This window comes from Pezoporus occidentalis, unplaced genomic scaffold (genome assembly GCF_034315485.1).
Source record: "Pezoporus occidentalis ecotype Australia unplaced genomic scaffold, CSIRO_AGI_Poc_V1 ctg68, whole genome shotgun sequence".
NCBI lineage: Eukaryota > Metazoa > Chordata > Aves > Psittaciformes > Psittacidae > Pezoporus > Pezoporus occidentalis.
The window spans coordinates 869618-896879 of NW_026916030.1; the positions used below are offsets into that span (position 1 = coordinate 869618).

Sequence of the window (27262 nt, forward strand, 5' to 3'; positions counted from 1 at the left end):
GCGTGGCTCTGGCGTGTGACTTGCTGGAAACAGAAAATACCAATTTCATTCCTTTCTGTCAGCGCTTCGTCTTCTCCTTCGCTTCATCAAATACCCACACGGTGGAAAAAAGAGGGAGGACCTGAGGTGTGAGCCTGCAGCTCCCAGGAACACACTGAGATGTTTCCATGTCCCCCTGTACTGTGTAAATTGTCCTGAGCAGCTCCTGCCATTCAAGTCAGGTGTGGGGCTGTAGCCCCTTTTCTGGTTGTCTCCAGCACTCTCAGGCACCCTTTATGCACTGCTCAGAGCCAGGGGAGGATAAATGACACTCGAGTATCTAGATAGAGCTGGGTGATGTGATAGTGTTTTGCTGGAGAAAAAACGCATTCAGATGTGCCTGGTGTGCCATTGGCACCAGGGCTGAGGAATGCTGGTGTGTCTGGGGAGACCTGGCTCTGTCCCCTCCCTCTGTTTTGGGAATTAATGCACATTAAATGGAGGCTGTCTTGAAGGGCATCGCCTTTCCCAGGTGAGGTCTTTTTACTCCGAGCTCCTAATGCTGATGTTGCTCTTCTGTTTCATGACAGGGTCCACCAGGGCCTACTGGCCCACAGGGTCCGATCGGTCAGCCCGGCCCCGCTGTGAGTATTGTCCCCTGTCAGCAGAAATCCCCTTTCGAGCTATAAAATCCCTTGGGAAGCACTGCAAGGATTGGCAGTTCCTGCCTGCCGCTGCTGATGCGCAGGGCGTTACCACTGGCAGCAGAAGGAGGTGGTGGGGATGGGGCTTTGCATCTGTGTCATGTCCTTGCTAAGCTGTGCTAGATCCTTTCCTCTTAGGGTGCTGATGGAGAGCCAGGTCCCAGAGGGCAGCAAGGCCTCTTTGGTCAGAAAGGTGATGAAGGACCCCGAGGTTTCCCTGGTCCCCCTGGCCCGGTGGGCTTGCAGGTAAATTGCAGCATCAAAGGAGGGCTCAGGGTGATGAGAGCTGGGGCTCCACCTGAGGTGTTCACAGCTCAAACTCATCCCCTCCGCAGGGCTTGCCTGGACCGCCTGGTGAGAAGGGAGAAACGGGTGATGTTGGGCAAATGGTGAGATGCTTTTGTACTTCTCTGTTTGTCACCGGCACAGACGTTGCTCCAAGAAACGTGTCTTAAATCTGTCTCCCCTTTCTCTGTCAGGGCCCACCAGGCCCACCTGGACCCAGAGGTCCCTCAGGACCACCAGGAGCAGATGGTCCGCAGGGTCCTCCTGGGGGAATAGGAAATCCTGGTGCAGTAGGAGAGAAGGTAAAAAAGCATCCAGGGGAGCCTGGCTGAGGCTTTGCTGGGTCAGCAACCCCAGGTTTGCTCATCCTCTTTTCCCCTCTGCAGGGTGAGCCTGGTGAATCTGGTGAGCCTGGGCTTCCCGGCGAGGTTGGCCTCCCGGTGAGTACACTACAGGGTGGCTCTTGCTCTGATGGAGAAGAGCTTTTCTTCACGGGTGGCCCTCTGAAGAGCTGGTAAAGGGGTGTAGGAGAGGCATGGATTCAGCTGCAGGGGCTGAACCAGTGCTGTTCTTGGTCTGGGTATTGGGTGACACATCACCATGTTCCTGGGTATTTATAGTGTAACGTTTAGTCACCGAACATGGGCTACCCACGGCTGAACATCATGAGCACCATTCAGCCTTCGTGGGAAGGGACTGCTATATCATGTTCTCGTGCTCTGAGATACAAATAAAGCTTCTTTCTCAGAATTGATCCAAAGAGGAGTTAGAGATTGGCAGGTTGGTTTCCTGGAAAATAGAAACACTCTTTTTCCTTTACAGGGTCCTAAAGGTGAAAGAGGTGAAAAAGGTGAAGCAGGTCCCTCTGGTGCTGCTGGTCCACCTGGCCCCAAAGGTCCACCAGGCGATGATGGTCCCAAAGGCAGCCCTGTAAGTACACCTCCTGTCCAAGCAGTGCTCCCTTGTCTTGCCCAGCAGGGATTTCTGCATGAAAAGGTGTTTTCCAGAGATCTTTGTGGAAATCTGAAGCAGTTTACCAGCCACAGAATTGCTCCTCCAATGATACTTGATATTGATCCCCTTCTTCAGGGTGCTCGTGAGGAAAAGACCCAGCTGTACCTCATCTTCCAGCAGGACTTAGAATCATAGAATAGTTAGGGTTGGAAAGGACCTTAAGATCATCCAGTTCCACCCCCTCTGCCATGGGCAGGGACCCCTCACACTAAACCAGGTCACCCAAGGCTTTGTCCAACCTGGCCTTGAGCACTGCCAGGGATGGAGCATTCACAACCTCCCTGGGCAACCCATTCCAGTGCCTCACCACCCTAACAGGGAAGAATTTCCTCCTTAGATCCAATCTAAACTTCCTCGGTTTGAGTTTGAACCCGTTACCCCTTGTCCTGTCACTTGAATTATTGGTTCTTTTTGCAGGCTGTCAGAAAGCTCACCCCCATGGTGAGCCTGCAGTAGGTTCACTTTGCACTTGAGCTTATGTATTTCCAAGGTCCTCTGCACCAGAGCGAAGCTTCTGAAACAGCGTGGAGGAGATTTATGTGAATCTGGGAGTTGTGCGTGTAGGGCAGATCCCTGTTGATGCTGATTGCTGTAGCTGTAGTGAAGCCAGTAGAGCTATTCTGATTTATACCAGATGACAATGGTACAGTATTTATCTTGCCAGCTTCTTTGATGCTTGCCTGCTGAAGAAATTTCTGCTGTGATAAGCAGCGGAGGCAGGAAAGTCAATCATCACTGAACAGATGGGCTTTGGGGATATCACATTACTGCTTGAAGCCTATTGTCTGAGTGCTGGTCTTGGGGTTGTTTGAAGTAAACAGTAGACATTGCATGGAGAAGAATGGTGAAGTGTTTTAGTCATTAAATGCCTTGAGAGGATCTTCCTGTGATCACGTAGTAAGCAAGCATCACGCAGTAAGCAAAAGCAAAATCTCACCTGCGCATTCCCCAAAGCTGCGAGGATTTTGCTGTCATTTGTCCAATGTATTTATGAAAAACCAAATGACGCTCCCAGTGTTGCCTTTGCTTTGCCTGATGCAGAGCTCAGCTGGTGGCTGGGACAAGATGAAGTCGCTGAAGATGCGAAGATGGGATGTGATCTGGGACTGTTGGAGGGTGGAGAACTGGGGCTTTGCTCCATAGGGTGACTCCCTGTGTGGTCGCTGGGGTCACAGGCACTAGTGCTCCGCAGTGCTCCAGATGCAACCTCTCTGACATGGGGATATCCCTCTTCTCTCTGCAGGGTCCGGTTGGTTTCCCTGGTGACCCTGGTCCTCCTGGAGAGCCTGGTCCAGCTGTAAGTGTCTGTCTCACAGAAGGGCAGTTAGGTTCCTCCTCTTGGTTCAGTAAGATACAGCAGTGTGCTCTTCATTCACCATCAGCTCCTCTGGAACTTACTCTTCCCTTTACTTGGGAAAGAGTAAGGAGTTGCACCATAAGACTACTTGTCTGAGCATGCTACAACCTTTGGGGTAGTAGCTGTATGAGTGCTGCTACCCACAATATTTGACATAGGACATTTGCTGTTACCGGTGCTCTCAACAAGAGATGGGAAGGGATGGTGCTGGTGGCATGAAGAGCACTGCACACTCCTACTGCTGCTTTCCTCAGCTGTATTCATGCCCTAAATACACCTGCTTGTTTCTTTCTTCTTCCTTTTCAGGGTCAGGATGGTCCTCCTGGTGACAAAGGTGATGACGGAGAACCTGGACAGACCGTGAGTAACTGGATCGATGAGCTCTGTTCCCCATCACTCCCCATGGTTCCTGTACACAGGTCCAAGGGCATACAGCATCCGATTCCCACCAGCTTCTGCTGCGCTGGGCCCCTGGTGCCTGTCCCTGCTGCCTGTGTCAGCCTGGCCGCTGCATCCACCCAGGCTGCTGAGCAGTGCATCCCCAAAGCAAACGTTAACTTACAGGAAAACAAAACTCTTTCATTTAAACTTTGCTGTGCCTTATGGTATTTCCTGGTGGGAATGGCTAAAAGAAGAAACCACCTGCACCCCGAGGAGGTGTTGGGAGTTGTGCTGCCCACGCCTCGGCTCAGCACAAACTCCAGAGCTCAACTCGAGCTTTACACATGTGCTCCTCCTTCCCATGTCTCGTGGTGCAGTTATGGCTTGTTCTGCTTCCTTCTCCATCTAGGGTTCCCCTGGTCCCACAGGAGAGCCAGGCCCCTCCGGACCCCCAGGAAAGAGGGTAAGCTGATGGTTTAGGGGCGTTCCTCCAAGTGTATTTGTGTTGAATTTGTGAAACTAATGTTAGCAGTAGGTCTGCAGTAGATGCAAAGCAGTAGCATGTGAGATAAACAATAACTAAAAAGAATCTCATGATGCACCATCCCGACCACTGGGAATTGCTGGGAAATTGTCAACCACATCCCCTGGTTTACTGAGGTTTTAATACCCAAAAGAAAACACAAGGATGAGGTGCTCCTGCTCTTCCCGCCTTGCTGCAGAGCCCAGGGATTCATTTAGCAAGAAGCTAATTTAAAAAGCTTTTCAGAGATATTTGTCTCCATTTTGCCTTCTTCCCTGGGGCTGTAGCATCATTCTGCTAATTCCAATGGACCGTTTCAGATCTGTGGGATCTAACTGTGATTTGCATCTGTGTTGTGCTTTCTCTAGGGCCCTCCTGGTCCAGCCGGTCCTGAAGGAAGGCAAGGAGAGAAAGGAGCCAAGGTAAGAGCTGGATGGGGGTTCACTTCTACTGCCCTTTGTATGTCAAAGGGACCTCCCTCTGACAGTGCTGGTGTTTGAAAGACAGTGATTTGATTTCTCTACGTGTTACAACGAATTAGCCTGAACTGGGGGCTGTTGGCCTTCAATCTAAGCTTATGTTTCATCTCTTCACAAACTCCATGGAGATAATCAGGGCTTGCTGAGGTCACGGGGATGTTTTCCTTGTTTTGAAATCACAAAGTGCCATATTTGGCAATTCAGTGTGTTGTCAGTGAGAGGCGTGCACAGCCCTGTGTTGTTTCCCAGGGCAGAAACAGCGCTACTGGACCAGGGTTGTTTCGGTAGGGGAGGTGGGGAGGTGGAGAGGGGGATTGCAAATTACAGGCCCAGATGTTGCGGCAGCTGTGGGAGCGCTGGTGGCAGAGGATGTCCTCTGCTAGATTATATCCCAGGACCGCTCGGGGAGCTCGCAGTCTCCGAGGCTGTTCCTGCTGGAAACCAGCAGAAATGGTGGGGAGCAGCAGGAAAACGAATGTGTTGGAAGCTTTACGCGCTTTGCATGCACCGGTGTTCACTCTGGGACATCCTGGCAGCAGCCACAGTGTATTCAAGATTGCTTGATGCCCCAGTGCAAATGAAGCCATGCTGCCTCTTGCATCTAGGGTGAAGCTGGTTTGGAAGGACCTCCGGGCAAGACTGGCCCAATCGGTCCCCAGGGTGCTCCAGGGAAGCCCGGTCCTGATGGTCTTCGAGGGATTCCTGGTCCAGTTGTGAGTATTCCCAAACTGAGCAGAGTCTGAGAAAGCTGCTGGGCAGGGCTGTTCCTGGTGCTTACCATAACCTATCTGCTTGGAAGACTTCTTTCTGCCAGTGAATACAGGTTTAAATGCCTGACAGCAGATAAAACACATTTAGTGGAAATAATGCAGCAGTGAATATCACCTCCCAGCATGTTTTATTTGAGACTTGAGTCTGCTCACCCCCTCTCCATGGGTGAGGGTTTCCGGGACCTACAAGGTCCCTTTTCCAGTAGGGATCTGAGCATGAAAGGAGCATAAATCATTTTGCCTTTACCACCTGTGAGAAGGCAGGGCGAATGTTCCGTGGCACAGGGGCCACACGAGGAAAGGTGAATAATGGGAGCAATCCCAGCTGGGAGCATTGAGTAATTGTTTTGAGGGGATTGCACTGTTTTACAGGGTGAACAAGGTCTCCCGGGATCCCCTGGCCCAGATGGTCCTCCAGGCCCAATGGTATGTCCAGACCATCAAATTCTGTGTGGTTTTGACATGGGTGAATGCATTTTACATGAACTTATTCTCTCTTTCATTTCCCCCCCGGTCTCTCAAAGGGCCCACCGGGTTTGCCTGGTCTTAAAGGAGACTCTGGTCCTAAAGGAGAGAAGGTGAGAATAGCACACATGATCTCACTGCATGACCTGGCCCTCATGTCTGCCATTGTAGAGGCATCCTGCCGGTGGCAAACTCCTGTACCCTTGCTTAGATATTTGGGATGTATCCAGCAACGCCTTTGCTGGGTGGCTTTGGTGTTTGGGTACCTCAAGTGAGAGACCATTATTAACATCTGCTGCTTTCCCCTAGGGTCATCCAGGTTTAATCGGGCTTATTGGACCACCAGGAGAGCAGGGGGAAAAGGGTGACAGAGGTCTCCCAGGCCCCCAGGGCTCAGCAGGACCCAAAGGAGAGCAGGTAAGTATTCCATGAGGCCTTAATGGAACGTGCTTTTGAGCTGTGGGGTTTGCTGCTTTAAGCAGGTATGGCATAGCAGAGCTGCTCAACCTTGGCTAATTTTTGAAGAATATTTTCTATATGAATGTGGTTTATTCTACATGTGAGATGGGCATGCTCCAAATCACCCGACTTAGTGGGAAGCAGGTTCTCAAGGGTCATCTGAAAAGAGCTGAGTAGACTTGGAGGGATGGTACCATTAAATATGCATCCAGAGGACAGGTTTTTACAACTGTGTGCCAAATGAGGTGGGAGATTCCCTGGTTGTGCACATGCTTAAAAACCAGTTAAACCTCCAGGTTTGAATAGAGTCCTCCCTTCAGCTCATTCAGCTCCAGCCAGTCCTCATCAGCTGTGAGCAGGTGTCAGTTGTGTAGTTACATGCCAGCACTGGTGCATACACATCGATGCTTTTCTGCTTTTATTTTCCAGGGTATCACAGGTCCTTCCGGACCCATCGGACCTCCAGGGCCACCAGGATTACCGGTAGGTGACAAGCAATTGCCTTTGAATTCCTCAGGGGCTACGCAGTCTTTGTGGAGTCACCTTTGTGCTCCTGGATACACCCAGCAGAGCATTTCTGGCCTGGCCTGGTGTGAGGAAGTTGGTGGGGATGGCTTTGCTCAGCTCAGCCTGTTAAAAACACTTGGCTGGGTTAGGGAAGTACTGGGGGTGATAGATGAGCCAAGAGATGAGCTCAGTGCGCATGGCAGGATGGAACACAAATGTCCCTCTCCCTGGTTTTAGGGTCAGCTGTGATCACACCGTGATTTCTTGCCCTTTTTGCTCTTGGTCCATTTTTCCCTGGCTGCCCAAAGGCTGCACCTTGGGTAAGCAGCATTTGCTGGGTGCCCTCAGCACAGAGCCAGGACCAGCCCTGGGCTGTAGTAGTGACCCAGCAGCTTTTCCAGCCCCCATCCAGGCAGGAGTGTGGAGCAGTGACACAGATGGATCTGACACAAATGCATTTTGCATGTTGGCAAATAACACTGAACTCCAGTGGATGGGAAAAGTGGGGAAAGAAGTGAAAAAGAAACCACCTTGTCTCTAAGGGGAGTCTGTTGCCTTCTCTGCTAGAACTGTACTGACTCTGCTCTGCTTTTCTCCACACAGGGTCCACCTGGTCCCAAAGGTGCTAAAGGATCATCGGTGAGTATAGACATTGTTAAACGAAGAAGGCGAGGAGCAGTTATTAAGTATAACCCACGGCAGCTCCTCCCTGTCAGTGGCATTAAGGCAACTGGCCACAGATGGCCTTAGCAAGTGCAGCCTTTCCAGGAATGGTACCTGGGGAAGGTTTCTGTTGCGCTCTCTGTACCTCAGTGAACATCAGTGCGGCAGAGATCTCAAGGAGGATTCCAGTGCACAGTCCCTGGGAGAAAACCTCCTGCTGTGAGGCGGCGGGTATTAAAAATAGCCAGTGGAGCGGGAGGTGGCGAGCTGGGGAGTGCAGAACGCGGCGAGAACGAGAATGTGACAGTGAAGCAAGATTCATGTTACAGATCTCCCATGCAGGCAGCTAAAAATTCCTCTTGGGCAGCTTCCTAATCCTCCTTCCCATGCAGAATTCAGTGTTCAATTAATTTTTAGGTTTTATTCGATTTATAAACCATTGGGTTGGTTTGAAGAGTTCACGTTGCCTTGCACTGGAACAGCCTCTCTTTTCCATAGGAAGCCTCAGTGAAGTCTGACTGTTTAACCCCAATCATTTGACTGATCTCTTTTCCTTAAGCATCTTCAGAGAGAGGTGCAAGGAGACCCCTCTGATGTGCATGAAGGGCACAGAAAGAAGGGACAGGAAGACAGATTTTGCCACAGGAGACTATTAGAAGAAATAATGTTTGGGATGTGCTGGAGGTGACAAGTGCTTTTCCCTGTGTGACTCCTGTTTTTCCCGTGTTTTTCCTCCCAGGGTCCAACAGGTCCAAAGGGTGAATCGGGTCTTCCTGGGCCCCCAGGGCCTCCTGTAAGTAGAAACCATTACATGGAGCATGAAATGAGGCTCACATTTAATGGGTGTTGTAATATCAGGGGCTAGAGGATTTCTGGTCAGAGATTCAGCATATCAGGAGTCCCTGCAATGCATTGACAGCTCTTAGAGGTGCTGGGGAAGAAAGCAGGATGTGACGGGAGAAGTTACTGATGGGTAAAGAGAAGATGAATCCAATGTTCAAGTTTGGTGGCTGCGGTTTTTAGCAGTGCCATCACAGGTGTTTTACCTGTTATGTGTGTGTCTTGTGATGCTGCATCTCAGCACTGGTGACTGCTTTGGCCACCTCTTCCGTCTCCCAGTGCAATGAGCAGTGGTATCTCCTTCCCCCACAAATCAGGGTCCTCCTGGAGAAGTCATCCAGCCGCTGCCCATCCAGGCTTCCAAGAGGACCAGGCGGAACATTGACGCCAGCCAGCTGGTGGACGATGGGAATGCCGACAACTACATGGACTATGCAGATGGCATGGAGGAAATCTTCGGCTCGCTGAATTCCTTGAAACTGGAAATTGAGCAAATGAAGCATCCCTTGGGCACCCAGCATAACCCAGCACGTACCTGCAAGGATCTGCAGCTCTGCCACCCCGATTTCCCAGACGGTGGGTCCCAGGACAGGGGGGATGAGGGGAAAACGCCGTGAGTGTCCCAGCTCCATACAGTGAATAGAGGCGAGTGCAGGAAGAGAAGGAATGTGGGGGGTCCCTGGCCCTGGTGCCTCATGAGGAATGTGGCTGACAAAGAAGGAATAGATAGAGAAGTTGAATTAGATGATCGTTGCAGGTTCCTTCCTGCGTATATACTCTATTATAAGAATGGGGATATATGGTGAAAATCAGCTATTCCTATAAGGTGCCACAGTGTGATGTAGAGTCAGATCATAACCTGGTTTCCAAAAAATATATAGAAACAGTGGCCTATGCCAGAGATGAGACATTCCTGATAAGGTGGCTGCTGAATTGTCCTTCCTTCACAGTGCTGACTCTTTCTTCCCTTCTCTTCCCTCTCGTGCATCCAGGTGAATACTGGGTTGATCCCAACCAAGGATGTTCCAGGGACTCTTTCAAAGTGTACTGTAATTTCACAGCTGGTGGAGAGACTTGCATCTTCCCTGATAAGAAATCCGAAGGAGTAAGTCCATACAACTTCCCCCCTCCCATAGCATGGTGATAAGAGAGGAGTGTTTCCTAATATGAATATTCATAGACAGTCCATTTCAGGAGAACTGAACAATAGCAAGTAAGGATTAAAGATCCAGAACATTCCTTTGTTATGCAGCGTTGGTGTCTAAAATAAGTAATATGTTTATGAAGATAATTTCTTGGAGTAAGTCAGATTTAAACTGTGATTTGGGACAAGTCTTTGATGATTTCCCAGGCATAATAAATGCTAACACCTTTTTGCTTTGCTTTAGAAAGGCAGAAGTGTGTGTTGGTGCAGGAACTGTGAGCTTCATTTAACTCCTTCCCTCCTGCAGCCAGGCTGCTCTGCTCTCCGCATGCACAGGCACCGCTGATTCCTCTGCCCTTGCTGTGCCTTGAGGCAGAGCAGATAAACGTTTCTCTCCTGTCGTTTTTCCTGGTGTTTCCTATGGGCAAATGATCATCAGTGGTTGCACCTGGCCTCTGCGCTCCTGGCGCCGATGCACGAACCTGCTTGAGTCCTTTGGGTAATGATGTGCTTAGCTAGGCAGACCCTGTGCCCTGTGCTGTCCCCTAGAGCTGCTCTCCCCAGTGCCTGGGGACCAGCTCTCGCAGTGGCCGAGCAGAAGCTCCTGGGGAGCTCCCTCGGTGCCTCAGCTCTGCTGGGTTAAGGTGCAGACAAAGCTGTTCACTGAAAGCTGTTTGCTTCCCCAATTTCACCCACCAGCAGTACGGGCCAGAGCAGGACAAGTAACAGGCAACATAAATCTTCCTTGGGTTTTTGTTAGGGTTGTTTAAGCAGGAGATGGATTTCCTCTCCTTTGCACTCACTTGCCATGGCTTTCCTCTAAATCTTGACAGCTAAAACACAGAGTCTGCCCCTGATCTTGGGGCTGCTCGGGCTCCTGTGAGTGGCTCTTTGGCCTCACCACGTCCACTGTGGAGCTGCTTTTCTGAGCACTGCGATGCTGCTCAAATACAAATTGTGCTCCACTTCTGCAATACATTGTAAATAAGGAAAAGCTTCAGCCTGCTCTTTTCCCACGTAGAGGAATGAAACCAGCTACCACAGCAGCATTAAGTATTGGCTGAGTGGTTTTATTGTAAGCCACAGCAGACTTTAAGCCATACCCCCTTTCCCTCCATCCTTAACCCAGCAGAATCACACTGACTTGCTTTATGGCTCACGCACTGGCAAGGAAAGGACGATCCCAAGACACCTGTGTGTAGCTTGGCCATTGTTTTTGGAGGGATTTACAGCAGCAGTGCAGGAGCTCGTGGGAGGGTCGGGGAGCAGGGAGCAGCCACGTTCCTCCCTTGTGCTCTGACCCGAAAAGTGATTCAGCTGATTAGATGCGGCTGCCATAAAGGATGCTCCAACAGCTCATTTCTTGTCAAGGTCACCCCCTGCATTGCTCCAGGTAGTTGGACCTTCACTATGTGTGATGGTCCAGCACTGACTGTGGGGGATGCACTCTGCGTGCTGCTCCTTATTGCCACAGAAGCGCCAGAGGCAGGCGGAGGCTTTTCCTTAATCACATTCTTTGCCTTTCCCAGTCCCACAGCATCTGGATTTGGTGTTAGAGTGACAGCAGCCTTCCCCATTATCAGCAATGCTTTTCCACCCCAGCCCTCCCATGGAGATCCTTTACCACCAATACTTCCTTTTTTCCCTCCCTGTCTTTCCTTTTGTCTCTCCTGCCAACAGACTGCACTGCTGGTTCTGCATCCAAAGTATGTAGGAGGCAGACATCATTAGCCCTTAGCCAAGGAGGCTCGTGCCAGGGCACTGCTGGGCAGCACCACGCAGTTCCTCCTGCGAGAGAGGTTGCTGGCACCTTAGGGCACTGCCAATTGCTCTTGTTAGTGGTGTAGAAAGATTAAGAAAGCAGTGGAAAGGAAGCTGGACAGTCTGTAAGACGTGCACGCTCTGCTGGGGAACTGAATGGAACTTTTTAATTGATTTTTCTTCTTTCTCTCTTTCCTCCTTTGCCGTCCACAAACTAGGCTAGAATTACTTCCTGGCCAAAGGAAAACCCAGGCTCCTGGTTCAGTGAATTCAAGCGCGGTAAACTGGTAAGATGCATCTTGGTGCTTTCTGTTTTCTTTAACCCCTGTCATATTTTACAGAGTAAAATGGCTCGTTGGCCCAAAGAGCAGCCTTCCACATGGTATAGTCAATACAAGCGGGGGTCTTTGGTAAGTGGCTAACCTTGGCCCTAGTCTGAATCAGAGCACCTCATCTGCTTTGGTATGGCCAGACCTGTTGCCCTCTGCATGCCGGACTAATCCCTATCCCACGTTGCAGTACAGATGTTTAAGGTGGAATACTGAAAAAGAACTAAAGGCCAGTGGGGACACTTTTCCCATTGGCTTGACTAGAAGCCCAGGAGCAGGGCACAGCGCTAGCGTAGCCCATGCTTGCTGTACCCAGGGTGAGGTGTGAATCTATACATCTCTGCTCTGGGGCAGGCTTTCCCTAAGGTGGGTTTTGTCTCTTGCACTGGAGCTGAGCCCCGTCAGGAGCTCCCACACCACCCCCAGAGCTTGGAGACATGAAGTCATTGCTTTAAAGGACTTAAAAGGTTTAAAGGATTTCAAGCCACGTGCATTGGCCAAGCCTGATGGACAAGAGCTTGACATAGTCCCAGTTAAGGACTTTTTCAAGTCCTGTCCTAAGGTCAGGAGATGTTTGATGTCGGCCAGCAAGGCAGCGACACAGAACAGAGAAAAAGCTCTGGTGTTTTGTCCTGTAACAGGACATCCATGCTGTGGATAGACCACTCCTACAGAACCTCAGCCCTGGTCAGGGAGGTCAGAGCAGTGGCTTATGAGTGTATGCCAGGTCTGCTTAAGCCACAGCACTGTGTGGCTCTGTGGGTGTCAACTGTGTGATGCTGTGTGGGTATCAGCTCCTGTAGGATGAGCAGGATGCAGATAATGAACCCAGTCAAATGAGAGCTAGGAAAAAAGGAAATACTCAGTGGCTAAACCTGACCTGCCCTAGAAGCAGGAGCTGCTCTGTTGAACTGCACTGACCTGCTCCTGCAGGGCAGAGGTTTCTTGCAGTGCCCAAACTTCCACCTTAAAGGCAAACAACAAAGCAAACCACCGCGTTGTTTTCCTGAGCCGCGTTTTGTTGCCACTAAACACGTTCTGCTCTGGTTCTGCCCACCAGAAGGATATGGCTTCTGCAGCTTCTCTGCACTCCTGAGCAAGGCCACAAAGCCAAGGCTGCAGCCTCGTAGCTCCTTGGAGGGCAGCTACTCATAGCTTCATTACAGAGCACTCCATCAGTTAATGTTACGAGTAGCTCCATTTCTCCACCTTCTCTGCTTTTTTTCCCTGTTCAGTCTGTTTACCAGCCAAGTTAGAGGCTGAATTGCCAACCTAGACCTTAGGGCCCTTCAGTTTGTTAAACAGGAATTTCAGCGCTACTTGGAACCCTTTGTTCCATCTTTCTGTGTTGCCGTTTTCTTTCTTTTTTTTACCTCTCCTGCATTTTCTCTTTGGGAAGAAAAAGCCACCAGCACGTGGAAGACTTGCCTAGGCAAACCTGACCTGCCTAAGCCAGCCACAAAACACCTGAGCCAGAAAAGTGCAGTTTGAGTATTTACTCTGATTTCAAATACCTCTCATTCTCCCCAGTCAGTCCTTGGAACCATGAGGTTTGTAAACTGGGGAGACATTTGCCTAGATCCAGCATCGGTTGAGATCTGTGTGTAGCTGGTGAGCTGAATGAGTTTGAGTCCCCCCTGGGTGCTGTGTTGCCCATGGTACTCCACCAAGAAGGTCCCTGGTGTCTTTCCATGCAGCCTGAGCAGGGTCTCCTGGGGGGCTGAGCCCCACAGGGATCCCTGATGCTGTGGGGAAGGTTTCCACCCGGCTGCTCAGCACTGAGGGAGCGTAGATGGCTCCGTGTGAATCTCAGCGCTTGCAGGAGGCGTGCTCACCTTTCTTCTGGGATAGCTGAAGGATGAAGGGCATAGGAAATGAAACACAAAGAAAACATCTTGTTTTGATGCTTCTGCACCATCATTAATCAATGACACAGAGTTCTTGGATCTGATTTCTTACTGTTTCGCGTGGTGCAGCCAAACTGCATTAGAGGGATAGAAGGGATGCAGATGTTTTTTTTTCTGGGCTCTGCTTTCCTCCCCTGTGTGTTGCACACAATTCCCAGTGGCTCTGACAGGGCCTGCCACCCATCCTGTCCTGTTATCCTTCACAGCCGTGTGGCATCTGCCACAGGAAATACTATCACAGAGAAAACAGAAAGGGATTGATTTTGGCAAACCCGTGTTCCCATGAGCCAGCCTTATGCAGGCAGCCGATTCCCAGTGGCTCCAAAGGTGGGACAGGGCTTTGTGCAGTCTCCAGAGGCAGAGCAGGAACCAAGACCCCTCCACAAGTAGTCAGTCTCCAGACTAAGCCCTGGTTGAACTAAGAGGAGCAGGTCCTGCGGACAAGTAATGCCACGCATCCTTGGGTGCGTGCCGTGCACTTGACATCTTGTGCCCCGTCCTTCCATGTCCTGGTGGTTTTCTGCCGGCTCTCTCCTGGCATGCACGGCTCCCTCATGGTCAGTCATATTTCACTCTCAGGAGGACAGTGCAACAGTATCCTGACAACCGGTTGGTATATCTATTTATTTATATTACCTTTTAATTCACTGCTCTATTGCCTGGTTATGAATCTCTTCTACTGTTTGCAGCTCGCACAACAAGTCAATGTTTCGTGGTACCTTGACGAACACCACGCTGTCTGTGTGCCTGTATTTTTCTCCTGGTTGTTTCCAAAGACACCCACTGTCCATAGAGGACAGTAACGAGCAGCAGCTCTGGTAGCGTGTTGATGCCCAGGAAGAATGAATGGGAAATACCTCCGTGTGTGCAGGATGAAGTACCCACAGCAGTCAGAAAACAGTGTCACATAGAACAGACAGAGCCCCAGACCTTACAGAAATCTGTTCTCTCTCCTCTTCAAAAGCTGGAGAAGTATGCTCGCTATTGTCTTAAGCCTGAGATGTGTATCCCCAGATTTGCACTCTCTTGCAGCCAGGGCTGAAATCCCTCTTCATTTTTCCTCCTGCCATGAATTAATGTGATTTTTTTTTAGCTCACCACCAGACTACACCAGCAAACAGAATAAACTGCCCCTCAGTAGCCATGTCCTGCAGCAGTGTCTGTGGCATGGCAGGAGCAGGGTCTGCACCTCAGCGAGGTGGTGAGATCAAGCCCCATGCACAGGATAATACAGATGGGTGAGGCCGGTGCTCCTCAGAGCCCCCAGACTTGTTGCGTTGCCCCTCACTGCCCAGTGTTTCCCCTTCTCCACTTCCCATAGCTCTCCTACGTGGATTCAGACGGGAACCCCATTGGCGTGGTGCAGATGACCTTCCTCCGGCTCCTGAGTGCCTCGGCCCACCAGAACATCACTTACAACTGCTACCAGTCCGTGGCGTGGCACGACGCCACCACCAACAGCTATGACAAGGCCATCCGCTTCCTGGGCTCCAACGATGAGGAGATGTCCTACGACAACAACCCCTACATCCAAGCCACCCTCGACGGCTGCGCGGTACGTGGGCAGCACTGGGCGCTGCGGGAGGCATCCGTCTCCTCCCCTGCTTGTCCAGCACCTTTTGGCTCAGTGCAAGCACCTCTGCATTTCCTGTGCCTGTTGATGCAGTTGCCTGGAGGGTTGTCCCCAGCGTGAGAGACATTGAGCTTGTTCTCCCCTAATGCTGGGAATAGGTGGTTCCACTCGAGGCCAGGGGAATCATAGAATCGTTAGGGTTGGAAAGGACCTTAAGATCATCTGGTTCCAACCCCCCTGCCATGGGCAGGGACACCTCACACTAAACCATCTCACCCAAGGCTCTGTCCAGCCTGGCCTTGGACACCACCAGGGATGGAGCTGCAGCACCTCTAGGAATTGGGTTCATTTGCTTTATTGCTGGCTGTGCATAAAGGGACCTGCCTAAAACCACAGGTTGCTTGTAAAAGACCCCTTGCCTTTGCTCTCCCCCTGTTTGCTCACGAAGAGAGAGGCAAGCAGTGAGTTTCCAAAGGGGCCCAGCATCCTCCCTGTGCCTCTGCTTCCTGTTGGGTGGTTGGATGCTTGGTTTGGGATTGAGCTCTGCAAAATCTGCCCTCAGGAGCTAAAAATCTGGCAAAGCAGGTGCTGCTGGTGTTTATTTTGAGCCCCAGCGTGCTGGTGCAGAGGCACATGGGATTCTCACCCTCTGGAACTGCAGCACTTAAAGCCCACGGGACAGAAAGATTGAGATGTTTGACAGAAAAAGCCCTCCACAGAATATGAGATCAAAGTGGTTCTGTTGTGGCACATTCATGTGTTTTACTGTAGGAGCAGTGAGGAAAATCAGATTTGAATCACTTCTTTTAACACTCTGGCAGAGAGGGAAAGAGCATCCATCCATCCATCCATCCATCCCACTTCGGAAGCCATGTTGGGGAGTTTATCCTCAAGTACTTAATATCTCCTGCTAACACAATGTGTCCTCACTGGGAAGTGCCTTTCCTCTCCCTTTCCCTTCTTAAGTGTCAGGGATATTGCAGGATCACATGTTGCATGTTTTAAGGCAGAAGTGCTGGCTGAAAACCCTTTTGGTTTAAGTGATTTGACTCAGGTGCCTGGCATTCATCTCCTTAATGAGGGATATTTGCATGGAAAGACGACTGGGGCTCCTTCGAGTTTATTTGCTTGGTTGCCTCTCTCAGGCATCTTCTCTCTGCAAGAGAGGGCTGTGGAAAGGAGGTAAAACATGACTAAGAAGCTTATTGCAGCCTTGCAGAAAGAGGCCCTGCATCTCCTGTACCATCTCTGGTACCCTGGTAGATCATCCTTCCTGAACCGCAGGCAAGATACTTTAGATTGAGCCCCACCATGTGGAAAATGAAGTTGGGCTGCCTGGCACAGTGTTGTCACAGGAGTCCTGGCAGGACCACGCTAAAGGCTGATGTTCAGGCTGTTATTTGAATGTGTTATCACAGCTCATTCTGTACACAGCCTGTTCTTCTGAGGCACACAAATCAGAGGGTACGGTAGAGCCTAAAGCTGCTCTGTATCAATTTGTTTGTGCAGCTCTGTACGCCCTCAGGGGCACTGCTGCTCCTCTAATAATTATTTGTATTTCGGAACTAAGTGTATGGCTACCAGGCACGCTAAAAAGACACCATCACCTTGTGAATTCCATCAGACTTTAAATGGGATCTTTCCGGTAGCACTCGGATAATAGTCAAACTAATATATTCAAATTAAATCGCTTCTATTTGCTCAACAACCCATGTGTGTCCTCAGGGAGGCAAAACAGCTATAGCACAACCAGGCTCCTGTTCCAGCTGTGAGATGTGCTGACAGCAGAGTTAGTGTCTTTTGATGTGCATGGCAGCAGCTTCTGCTCCAGCATCTGGGCTCAGGACAGTGGGACCATTGTCAGTGGTCACCATCCTGCTTGAGAACCTCTCTGCTAGATCTGCAGGGCAAATATGTGGTTGGGTGCTGGGTTCCTCAAATTCCGCTCAGAAACGCCTATGTAAGATCATCACCGTATTCCCAGCTTGCCTGGCGAATGCTTATCCATGCAAACTTGCTGCTATTGGGTTGGAGGCATCACCAGAGCTCCTCTCTCTCCCTTTTCTCCCTATCAGGCAAAGAAGGGCTATCAGAAGACTATCCTGGAAATCAACACGCCCAAAGTAGAGCAAGTGCCTATAGTCGACATCATGTTCAATGACTTCGGAGAAGCATCACAGAAATTTGGATTCGAGGTGGGACCGGCTTGCTTCATGGGCTAAGAGCCACCTGAAAACTAGTCTCCAAATGAGCAACCTCGTAACCTCATTGCGCCATTTAATTAATTAAAAACAAGAAAAAAAAGAGAAAAAAAGAATTCCTCGTCACATGCACGTTCTGAAACTGGACAGCGATGGGTTATTTTATATCCCCGTTCCGTTTTGTTCCTCGTCCTGCCCTGGTTCCTCCGAGCCCCGCGAGGACCCAGCCCACCACACACACAGAATCTCATGACCGCCCGCCGCACGCGTGGCCCGGGGACCTGGCCGTGTGCTGCTCCCACCGCTGCTGCTCCATGGCCACCGAGCAGGCCCCACTGCCAGCAAAGGATGCTGCTGCTTCTGCTGCTTCATCATCTTCTTGCCACAAAGCAACACCAAGCCCTTGCCTGTAGATCCTTGAGGAAAAGCTTGAAACTCCAGTGTTCAGCCTGACGTGGAAATACCAGCAGTCCCGGCTGCAAACCAAACCTGCCAAAGCTCATTGGAGGCATTTTGTTGACTTCCACCAGATTGGGATCAGCTCTAACAAGTAGATGTCATGGCTACTTCCAGAAGGTTTAATATCTCCCTTGAATCACGTAATTCCATCTTTTACCAAATGACACCCCATGAATTCGATAGGGAAAAGTCATACTGGGCATCTCTCTCCCATGTATTAAAGGTGCTTATATTTTTGTATGTTTGTAAGTAAATATTTGTATTGTATATTATTTTAAATGCTGAAATGTTTCTGGCTTCAAAACATGCATGTGACCCTGTCTGGATTGAACCCAGCTCTCCTCCCACCACTGCCCAGCCAAGCATCAACTCCGGGGATGAGGACAGCTCCTGCCTCTTCCCAACCCCAACCCTGGATCTGGAGGGTCTTTGAGTTGTGCCCAGGCGTGAGCCTTGGCAGGATGAGGGCCCATGGGGTGGCAATTCCGTGTTGTAGAATGATTCCCTTCAACGTAAGGAAATCAAAGCCACATTTTAACAAGGTCTCTACAAAAACCCTGATGTAAAAGTAGGATCTGCTTTGAGTCTTTGCCTTTTTATCCACCTGCTTACCTTCACATCCGTGTTTTAAGTTAATTCTTCCTTTTTTCCTTCAGCATTCTTTAAAATAATAATGATTTAACACCCCCCCCTCCATTCTCAGTGGCAGATTGCAGTGGCAAGGGAAAACCCATTGGTCCTCTCTGAATATGAAGTGTAAAGAAAAGGAAACAAAAAGGTGCTTTTTATTTTTACATGTCTCTGTGGTGCTATCTATTTGAATGACTTTAATACAACACTGGTGATACCCTGCCATTGGCCAATCTCCCACCAGCTTTTGCTTTTTAGCTGCTTTCAACACAGACTGGAGGCTTTTGCTACAGTCTTTGATTATAAATGCATGTCCTCTCTGTACTTGTTACGTAGAAGACCCACTCATTGCTTAGTACGGTCCATGTACAAAAAGTATTAAGTGCTCACATCTTTTTTTCCTCCTTTCTCCCCAAGAATATCGCTGCCTCTCAGGCGGTGGGAGCCACACCAGATTGTACCCGCTCGCTGCATGTTTGTGGTGCTAATTTATGTAGTTGCTGGCTGTCCTGACGCGATGCTGAAGCCGGGTGGGATGCCGCCGCCGCGCTCCCAGAGTCTGCAGTTCTCTTGGTCTTCCCACGGTGGCAATGCCAGGATGGGATTTTTCTTTTCCCATGCAGCGTTTTTGGCTCTCAACCTGGTGACACCATCTTCTTTCTCCCTGTTTCTGTCCGTGCGTCTTCCCCCTGCCCGTTTTCCTCGGTTAGATCTCTCAGCTGGATAATAGATGTTGCAGGGTGCTTTTTTAATTACTTGGCCTGGAGTATTCCAGCAGCGCTTGAGCCAAAGCGGGGCTTTCACCGTAAAGGAAAAGACATCACATTTACTGTGAAGAAAAGCCTATATCTGATGTCTTCTCCCCCCTCTTTCCCAAGCAGAGAGCAGCGGTAGCCAGGGAAGGGAGGTGAAGCCGTGCTGGAGGCAGCGGCGATGCCGCGCGGTGCTTGTCGGTCTGGGAGAGCCACGTCCATCCCTCTCCCTTCTCCTGCTCTGTTCTCTTGCGTTCTTTTATCACTTGGGGGACAAAAAATACACAAGGTGCTACCCTAAACCCTGCAGACTCCGGCAGCAAAGCAGTGAAAAGGAGAATATGGTAATAATATATAGGAGAATTCAGCTTCTCAGTCACCTTGGCAACAGCCTTGTTCAGGAGCAGTGGGAAGGTCAGGAAAGGTTGCACGTTCCTCTCTGCAACAGAAAAGCCATATCTTGATGTATGTACACACGTGTGCGCCTGCCCAGGTCATGTGATTCTGTTATAAATTTTCATCAAAGGAGCTTTTTTCTTTTTATTTTTTCTTTTTATTTCATTGCTTTAAGAAAAGAAAAAAAAAACTTCCTGTCGAATTCCACAGTGTTGTAATTGTACTGAGCTCCGAACTGTTCCGATCCCCCAGACCACTTAGCTACGGTATATTGCAATAAAATTACTACTTGTATTTGCAGACCTTCTTTTTGTGTAATTTTATTTCCCTCCTGCCTTAATATATATTGACTTGAACAAATGTTGATAAGAAAAATAAAAGCCTATGGAAAAAACAAATTCTAGTACGTAAGGCCCTTTTTAAACAATAGTGTTGAATGGCTTATTGTACATTTCTCCAAAGTCCAATAAACATGTCATGAAATTTAAGTGTAATGCCCATAAGAGCTATTTTTAAATATTTTAAACCTGTGTAATAAAGGAATAAATGTAATAGTTTTTTTTTCAATAAATCAAGTTTACTGTTTCCACCGAACCCAACACGATGTGAATGTCTTCTTGAAGTTGGTTGCAGCGGGATCTCCCCACGACCCCTCTGCTCAGTGGAGCCTGAAGAGTTCATCGGAGGAGCAGTGACAGTGCTTAAAGGTAACGTATATACTGCAAGATACTAAACCCAACCCACCAGAGAGAGAATTTCCAAGCCTGGAATCTTTTCTTTCCCCTCAGTGAGAAACTCCAGTCAACTCAGTGCAACACTCCAACCTGGGCATTTCAGTGGGACCTGGACGACAAAATCAAGTGGCCACCAGCTCTCCGCCTTCTCCACGAGCACCTGAGGAGCCTTTGCTTGGTCCTGCAGCGTTTGCTCCAGATGATCTTCTCACCTCAAGATGAACTCGGGACACAAACCCTTCCTCCAGCTTCCCGGTGAGCTCCTCCACCCCCAGACGCATGCCCTGGCCCCAGAGCACTGCTGCATGGATGTGCTGGGGGAAGCAAAACCAGGGACACTCTTCCCATCCTTTCCTCCTTGCCTCCTGTGGGTTTCGCTCCATGAAAGACATGCAAGAAGATGATGGCTCCTCTGGAAACCACCATGAAAAGTCACATCATCAAAGTCACCATCAGCCACTGCTGCTGGATTTGCATCGCTCTGGTTCTCACAGGCTTCTTGCAAACAACATTTGGTTGGCACTACTGGTTTGCAGGTTCAAGAAGATGCTTGGGCCTTAGGAACATGTCCTTATTTGCAACCCTGCAGGTGCGTACAGTGCACACACACATGCACAAACCCACCCTGTGCAGAAAGCTTTGCAATGACCCAGACGTGTTGTGTGTCCCATCAACCTCTCCCTTTTATTCTTCAGCTGCAATTAGTGGTAAAACTTCACATCTAAGTGGACCCCTGAAATGCAGAGGTACCACAGCTACAGGAAGAAACTAGGGGGGGAATAACTTTAATTCCTTAGACCTGGCTAGAAAGATTTAACTTACATCCTGGTAATGCTTCGAGGTGACACTAAGCTCATCGTGCTGACTTGTGATTTGCACTCGGTCGCTGCTGGTTGCAGCAAAGACTTCAGCAATTGCCTCAGAGTCTTGCTGCTGAAAGGAGCTTTGATCTGTCATTAGGAAAAGCAGCGATTTAAGAAAGAATGTGACTGTTTGGCACTGCCAGACCCAGAAGCTGGGGCATATTTTTCACCTCTTTTCATGTAACAAAGTCAGGGATTTGGTGCTGGAGCTACAGTGCAGGAGCTCTGCCGGGTGAAGTGTGGAGGGTAATTTTGGGGAGATCCACACAGAAAGCAGCCGTGTGAGCACCCGAGATTGCTCAGTGTTGGGGTGAGAGTGGGGCTGCTCAACCCCAACTCACACGCCCTGGGCAGCAGCTGCCTCCTGTGATGTTTTCTCTAGCACAGGGTCTTGGTGAGGCTGGGAATGCTGCTTTTCTGTGTATTGAGAGCATGAAGCTTGAAGAGTTTTCCCACCCAGCTGACCCAGGCTTAAGAACGTGTGCGTTTGCTCCCTGGCTGGTTCCTAAGGTATAACATGAGTGGCTGCTTGAGTGCTCCCTGCCTGTGAATGGGAATTATCCTTTAGGTGATGCTTTAGCCCTGTTCTGGAGGAAGGGGCCGAGTCCTCCTGCTGCTGCATGTCTGTTGGCTCCCTGTCTTTTCCCTTTGAGTCCCTTGGCTGTGCTGCAGCTGGTGGAGCACCGGCTGGCCCTAAAGCCCTGTCAGGACCCCCAGCCTGGGCTGAGGGTGCTGCACACCAGTGGGGCACAGCTTAGCCATGTAAGTGCTCCTGATCTGATCCGTGCCATGCAGGGGCACACTGCGATCGCACCATTTGCTCTCTGCAAGACAGGACGGCGTTGGCTGGGATGCACCCTGCTCTGTTGTTATCTCCCAAGTGATGCTCCTCCCAGCTCCTTAAATAGGTGTTTACATGAGAGTGGTAAAAAAAAGTAAGGGCTAAACAAGAAGTGTTGGCTCTGGTTAAATTTAGAGATGAGATTCTGGGCCTCTCTCCCCTGTGGTCTGGGTGACTTTGGGTGAACAAGCCAGAAGAAAAATTGAATGGGTGTTTTATACAAAATATTTGGTTTCTTTAGTGGAACTAAAGCTCTCCTGGGGAGCAAGAAACAGCAAGATAAAGTGGGAGGCTATAATAAGAAGGGGAGAGGAATATGCATGAAGAGAATGTGTAAAGCATTGGGTAGGGGGAGGTTTTTGCAGCATACGAGCCAAGCTAGAGCTGTTTTCATTCTTCAGCTGCTTTCTGTCCAGCATCTCCCCCGCCAAGCCTGGATTGACTTGGTTTTTATTAATGTCTCAATCAAAAGGCTAGAACTGACCTGACCCACTGCTCTGGGAAGAAAACCCGGCTCCCTGTGACTGTCAGGGAGAAAGAACAAGTGAGCTGGAGATGCCTCCTGGCACTTCAGCACCACCTGAGAATTGAGCTGCAGAGTCTCCAGCCGAGGCTAATAGAGCACCAGTCAAACGTATCCCCTCTCTCTTCACACCTTGCACAGGAGCGGTGCCACTGCAGATTCACTGCTTTGCTTTCCTGCCAGCCGGGCATCCAGTAGGCAGAGAGCTCAGGGCTTGGGGTATTTGTTTAACACGGCCGATCCGAGCAGGTCAGAGCATCCCGGCCTCTGCCGGGGGGCAGTGAAGGCAGGGCAGGATGTGGCCCCGCTGAATCTGAGCTCGTCTGCCTCAGCCACCTCTCCTTCTCCACCTCCCTGCTCTGCCACGCTGCACAGTGTGAGAGCAGCAGGTGGGAAGCAATGGTTTAGCATAAATACCCATAAATTATCATGTCACAGCAGTGAGGGCTTCTGCTGCTTCTTTCCGTTCTCTTTTCTTTCCATGTGTTTTCCTTACTTTAAAGCAAGAGCAACCTTTGAAGCCAGCCTGGGCTGATGCTCTCAGTATCTGTCAGTCGCTATTCAAGCAGAGCTGCTCTCCTGCCATTACACAATGGCCCAAAACCGCAGAGCTGGAATTCTCTTCAAGGCATCCGGCTTGATCCAAGCTCTGATTTCAACCAGGAGGCACTGCTGATGCTGGAGAGTGCAGAAGTGCAGCTTCAATAGCTTGAGCGATGACATGAAAACACAACCCTTGAATACCAGTGCTGGCATTCAGTGCTTGCAGCTGAGTCCCGGGATGTGCAGCAGCTCCGTAGTGCTTCCCCTCGGGCTGGGCTCCATCTGCTCTCCAGAGGAGCAGGATCCTGTGCCACTGGGGGTTGTCTACAGCATCACCAGTCCACCAGGATCATCCTGCAAAAGCACCGAGGAGCAATCCTTTGGGTTCTTACAGCCATGGAAATGATGTATTCTGAACTCATCCCTCCCTCAGCACTTCCAGATGGAATGGTGGTCCCCGGCCTCAGCAAGGAGAGCTTCAACACCAGCATCTTCTCCGGGCACAAAACCAGCCTGCTGGATCTGGGGGTCTCACTGGGTTTTCCCCAAGTCACAGAACTGAAACCTGAGTTTGCTTTTTATCTCCAGACCAGGGGCAGTGTTGATGTGCTGTCGTTTCATTATGGCACCTCTTGCATCTTCAGTTATTCCTTGTAACTTCTCTGGCTGCAGGTTTTTCCCATCCTGGAGCACCATGGCAGCAAAGCGATTTTCTCCTGAGGCACAAACTCAATAGTTCAGGCAGACCCTGCATGTTTCTACCTTCACAGCAAACAAAACTTAGCAATTTATGCTTGTATTTAATGGGTTTTCTCAAACAGCCCAGAGCAAAAATAAACACCCCAAAGACATCAAACACATGAAAACCCTGAAGAAGAAGCTGTTTTTCTCCTTCGGAGAGAAGCCAACACACTTGTTTTGGGAGAGATGCATAACTAGGAGAGCTCTGAAGCGCTAAAATTACATCTTGTAAGGCGCAGGCTGTCACGCTCAGAGGCACCCCTGGAATCACTGCTCGACACAGCTGAACACAGAGAGCAAATGTGCCATCCCCGGGCCCTGCGCTGGGACTTCCTGTTCTCATCCTGCCTAATTATTAATATGTTAATCTGACAAGGAGATGTTCTTTGCAGCGCGTTTTCTGCACCGCTCTTGGCTTTTTTCAGATGCTCTTCAGCAAATCCCCCTGTTTTCTCCATATCCTCGGCTCAGGCAGGGCAAAGCCATGGGCCGTACTTGGGGGACCCTTCCCTGAGCACCACAGAGGGTAACCACATTGGGTGGGCACGGTGTTGGTGCTGACCGCCAGCCTGAGCTTGGGGACAGCCCCTGGTGTGGCCAAGCCACCGTCCCAGCTCTGCAAAAGGCAGGTGCTGCCCTGCAGCCCATGGCTGGGGATGGCTGCGGTTGGGCATCATCTCCTGGGGACCCCCAAGGGAAAAGATGCTCTGACTGTGCCGTTATAGGTGGAAAAACTTCCCCTGGGCAGTGAGCAGGGACCTGGACTTGGCTATGGGGCCCTCTGCCATGGGTGCCATGTACACATGTGGTGATGAGTTTGGTCTCAGTGCTGATTCCCATCCAAACATCCTCTGGGGGCTCCCAGACAGGAGCCTGGCTTGGGGAGGTGCTGGTGGGACTCAGCCTGGAGCTGCTCCTCGCTGCTACCGGCTGATGCTGAGCTGCAGGAGACAGCAGGAGCAGCCACCAGAAAGCAAATTGTCCCTCTTTCAGGCTTTCCTTTCAAGAGGCTGATCAGAGCCCCTGTTCTGAAACGGAAATCAAAAAGCTGCCAGACTTGAAGCATTAATTAAGGTACACAACAGGGAGAGAGGGAAGGAGGGGAGCACCTCTCCATGAATTATCTGCTCTAAGAGGAAGCGTTTGTGGATTCCAGATGCATATCCATCATTTCGGTGCCGAGCGAAAGGGATTGAATCAAACTGCTGAGGAAGTTCGTACACCGGCGTGGATTTCATTTTCAAACTTGTATCAGGCAAAGATTAACCTTGCTGAAGGGCGTTAGCACAGGGAGAGGTGTGAAATTAATCCCTGCTATAAATTTCTTCAGGAGGAAATGCCAAGCACTATTAAATATTTATTGTATAGAAATACCCCCCACCCCTACCCCCCCAAGCTTGCTTTCCTGCTTTGCATTCCCGTTTCTAACCCAGCCCGAGCCTGCCCAGCAGAGCAGCCCACCCGGCTCACACTGCGAGTGCAAGGTTGGGTTTATTTCCTCCTAGGTAAAGAGAAAGGTGTGAGGAATAATTCATTTGCCACCTTGATTTTTTCCTCCCTCCCCTCCAAAGATTGATACCGTTGCACGTAAAGGGGAGAAAATCAAGTTGTGCTGATCTATGACCAGATGCTATTTATTCTCATAGAGTCTCATCTGCAATTTGTTCAGCATCTCTGGAATTAAAATCCCTTGCAATCTCCCCGGCTCGCTGAAAACATGCCATTTCCCTCCCCTTCCTTCTCAGATGTCTTTTTCCTCTGATCAGGGCACGATGTTATCCACGGTGTGATTCTGCTTTACATTCAGATGTCTGTGGAAGTTTTGGACCGTAAATAATGCTCCCATGCAGCTCGGGCAGAGTGAATCTGAGGCTTTTTTTTTCCCCTTTCCTTCCTTCTTTTCCTTGTCTCTTTCTATCTTTTTTTTTCCTCAGATCTTGGAACGGGTGATAAATTAATCATTTCTTCCCCCATAGCAACCGCCAACGTACAATATGGAGCCGATTCCTTCACACCTGTGAGTTAGGCTTGGAGCTGACCCTGCAAATGGCAAGAAAAGAGCCTCTCGTGGATCCTGAGCTGCCTGCGAGGGGCGGCCCCGCCTGGCTCAGCAGCGTGGCTCACTACATTAGTCCTAGAAAGCAGCTCAAGGGGCTGCTGTCCCTCCTTGTCCCCAGCACCCAGAGCAGGCACAGCCTGGCCAGCTGAGCCCATGCCCCAGTGCATTTCTGGAGCAGATCCAGGCTGGCTTCTGCTTATTGCAGGGATGAAGGTGGTTTGCAGGGGTATTTTGTACTTGGCAGGCTGATGGGAATAGGGCTGGCAGGCACGGGTCCTGCGGGTCCTGCCCCAGCTGCCCCGAGCTGGTGAGATGGGATCGGCAAAGCTGGTTCAGTGCAAGGCTTTTCTCCTTTCCTTTGCCTTTCTGATTCAAAATAGAAAACAGCTGAGGGTGGGTGGAGATGAGCTGTCCCATTGGGTCCTCGTGGCTTGAAACCATCCGTGGCAGACTGAGTTGCCCCTTCTGTGCTCTGGATAACCACTGCCTATAACTTGGGGCTGCCAGCTAGGGAGGACAGGAGCATCTTCAGGCCACCAATTGCCAAAGGAAGTGGGTTGAGTGTCCCAGACCTAAGCTCTGGATTAGCCCCAACCCCTTCTAGGGGCTGTGACCCGATGGGACTCCAGCTGGGGGGGGATCAGGACCCCCTTAATTTGCTTGTACTAGCCTGCCCAGCCCCAGCATTGCTCCACATGCTCCTCTTGCTGCTCGGGAGCCTTCTTCCTGCTGGCCAGGGCAAGGGCTGGCAGGGATTCGCAGACTCCGTCAGGGTGCATTTCGCTGTTGTTCAGAGGATCCCTCCTTTTAATTTCCACTACAAATATCAATTTGTGACTAAAAGGGGACCCACCTGAAACGTCTGCCCTGTGGAGTCATTATCCACTTGAAAAGGCTCTCCTGGGCCTGGGCCAAGCCCTGCTCATGGCTGCCTCTCTATTTATTGTGTAAAAGCGAAGGATTTCATGTTGGTTTGTTTCTAATTTTCTAGAGAGCTAATCAGATTGGCAAGAGAGAAAGGAGCTCTCAGGAGAGGCAGCTGCTGAATAGCAGATAGCATATAAAGCTGGGTGTGTAATCCAGGCTTTACCCACAGCCTTATTAAGATCTAGATGTCTTACTGCAGGCATATATCCTGCTGGATTTCGTATCAAGTTTTGTGATTTCTCCCTTTTCCCCCCTCCCTTTTCCAACATTTTCTTTTTCCATCACATAATTTGCTGGAGGAAAGAGCCTTGTTTAGCAGCGCGCATGTTGCACTGAGCAACAGCCTCCATTTAAATGGAAATACTATCAATAACAAATGCAGCACTATCACCTCACCTGGGAAAGGGCTTAGAAACACCATTCAGAGGTAAAAACAGCCCGAGCTCCAGCCCA

The 27262-nt window shown here is 50.1% G+C and overlaps 1 protein-coding gene across 2 annotated transcripts in view; it reads left to right on the forward strand.

The window, feature by feature from the left end:
• COL5A1 (collagen type V alpha 1 chain) overlaps positions 1-20172 on the forward strand; it is a 131114-nt gene extending 110942 nt beyond the window's left edge. Inside the window, exons 45-66 of one of the 2 annotated variants that reach the window (XM_062641076.1) lie at positions 570-623; positions 822-929; positions 1019-1072; positions 1163-1270; positions 1355-1408; positions 1791-1898; positions 3226-3279; positions 3646-3699; positions 4130-4183; positions 4612-4665; positions 5328-5435; positions 5865-5918; positions 6017-6070; positions 6267-6374; positions 6846-6899; positions 7527-7562; positions 8326-8379; positions 8744-9002; positions 9419-9531; positions 11550-11618; positions 14889-15122; positions 17216-20172. In XM_062641076.1, the coding sequence (XP_062497060.1) occupies positions 570-623; positions 822-929; positions 1019-1072; positions 1163-1270; positions 1355-1408; positions 1791-1898; positions 3226-3279; positions 3646-3699; positions 4130-4183; positions 4612-4665; positions 5328-5435; positions 5865-5918; positions 6017-6070; positions 6267-6374; positions 6846-6899; positions 7527-7562; positions 8326-8379; positions 8744-9002; positions 9419-9531; positions 11550-11618; positions 14889-15122; positions 17216-17362 (1992 nt within the window). In that variant the 3' untranslated portion in view covers positions 17363-20172. Of the gene's footprint in view, positions 1-569; positions 624-821; positions 930-1018; positions 1073-1162; positions 1271-1354; positions 1409-1790; positions 1899-3225; positions 3280-3645; positions 3700-4129; positions 4184-4611; positions 4666-5327; positions 5436-5864; positions 5919-6016; positions 6071-6266; positions 6375-6845; positions 6900-7526; positions 7563-8325; positions 8380-8743; positions 9003-9418; positions 9532-11549; positions 11619-11672; positions 11742-14888; positions 15123-17215 lie in introns of both variants that reach the window. The other variant, XM_062641077.1, reaches the window with a different exon arrangement.
• Positions 20173-27262: the final 7090 nt, after the last annotated feature.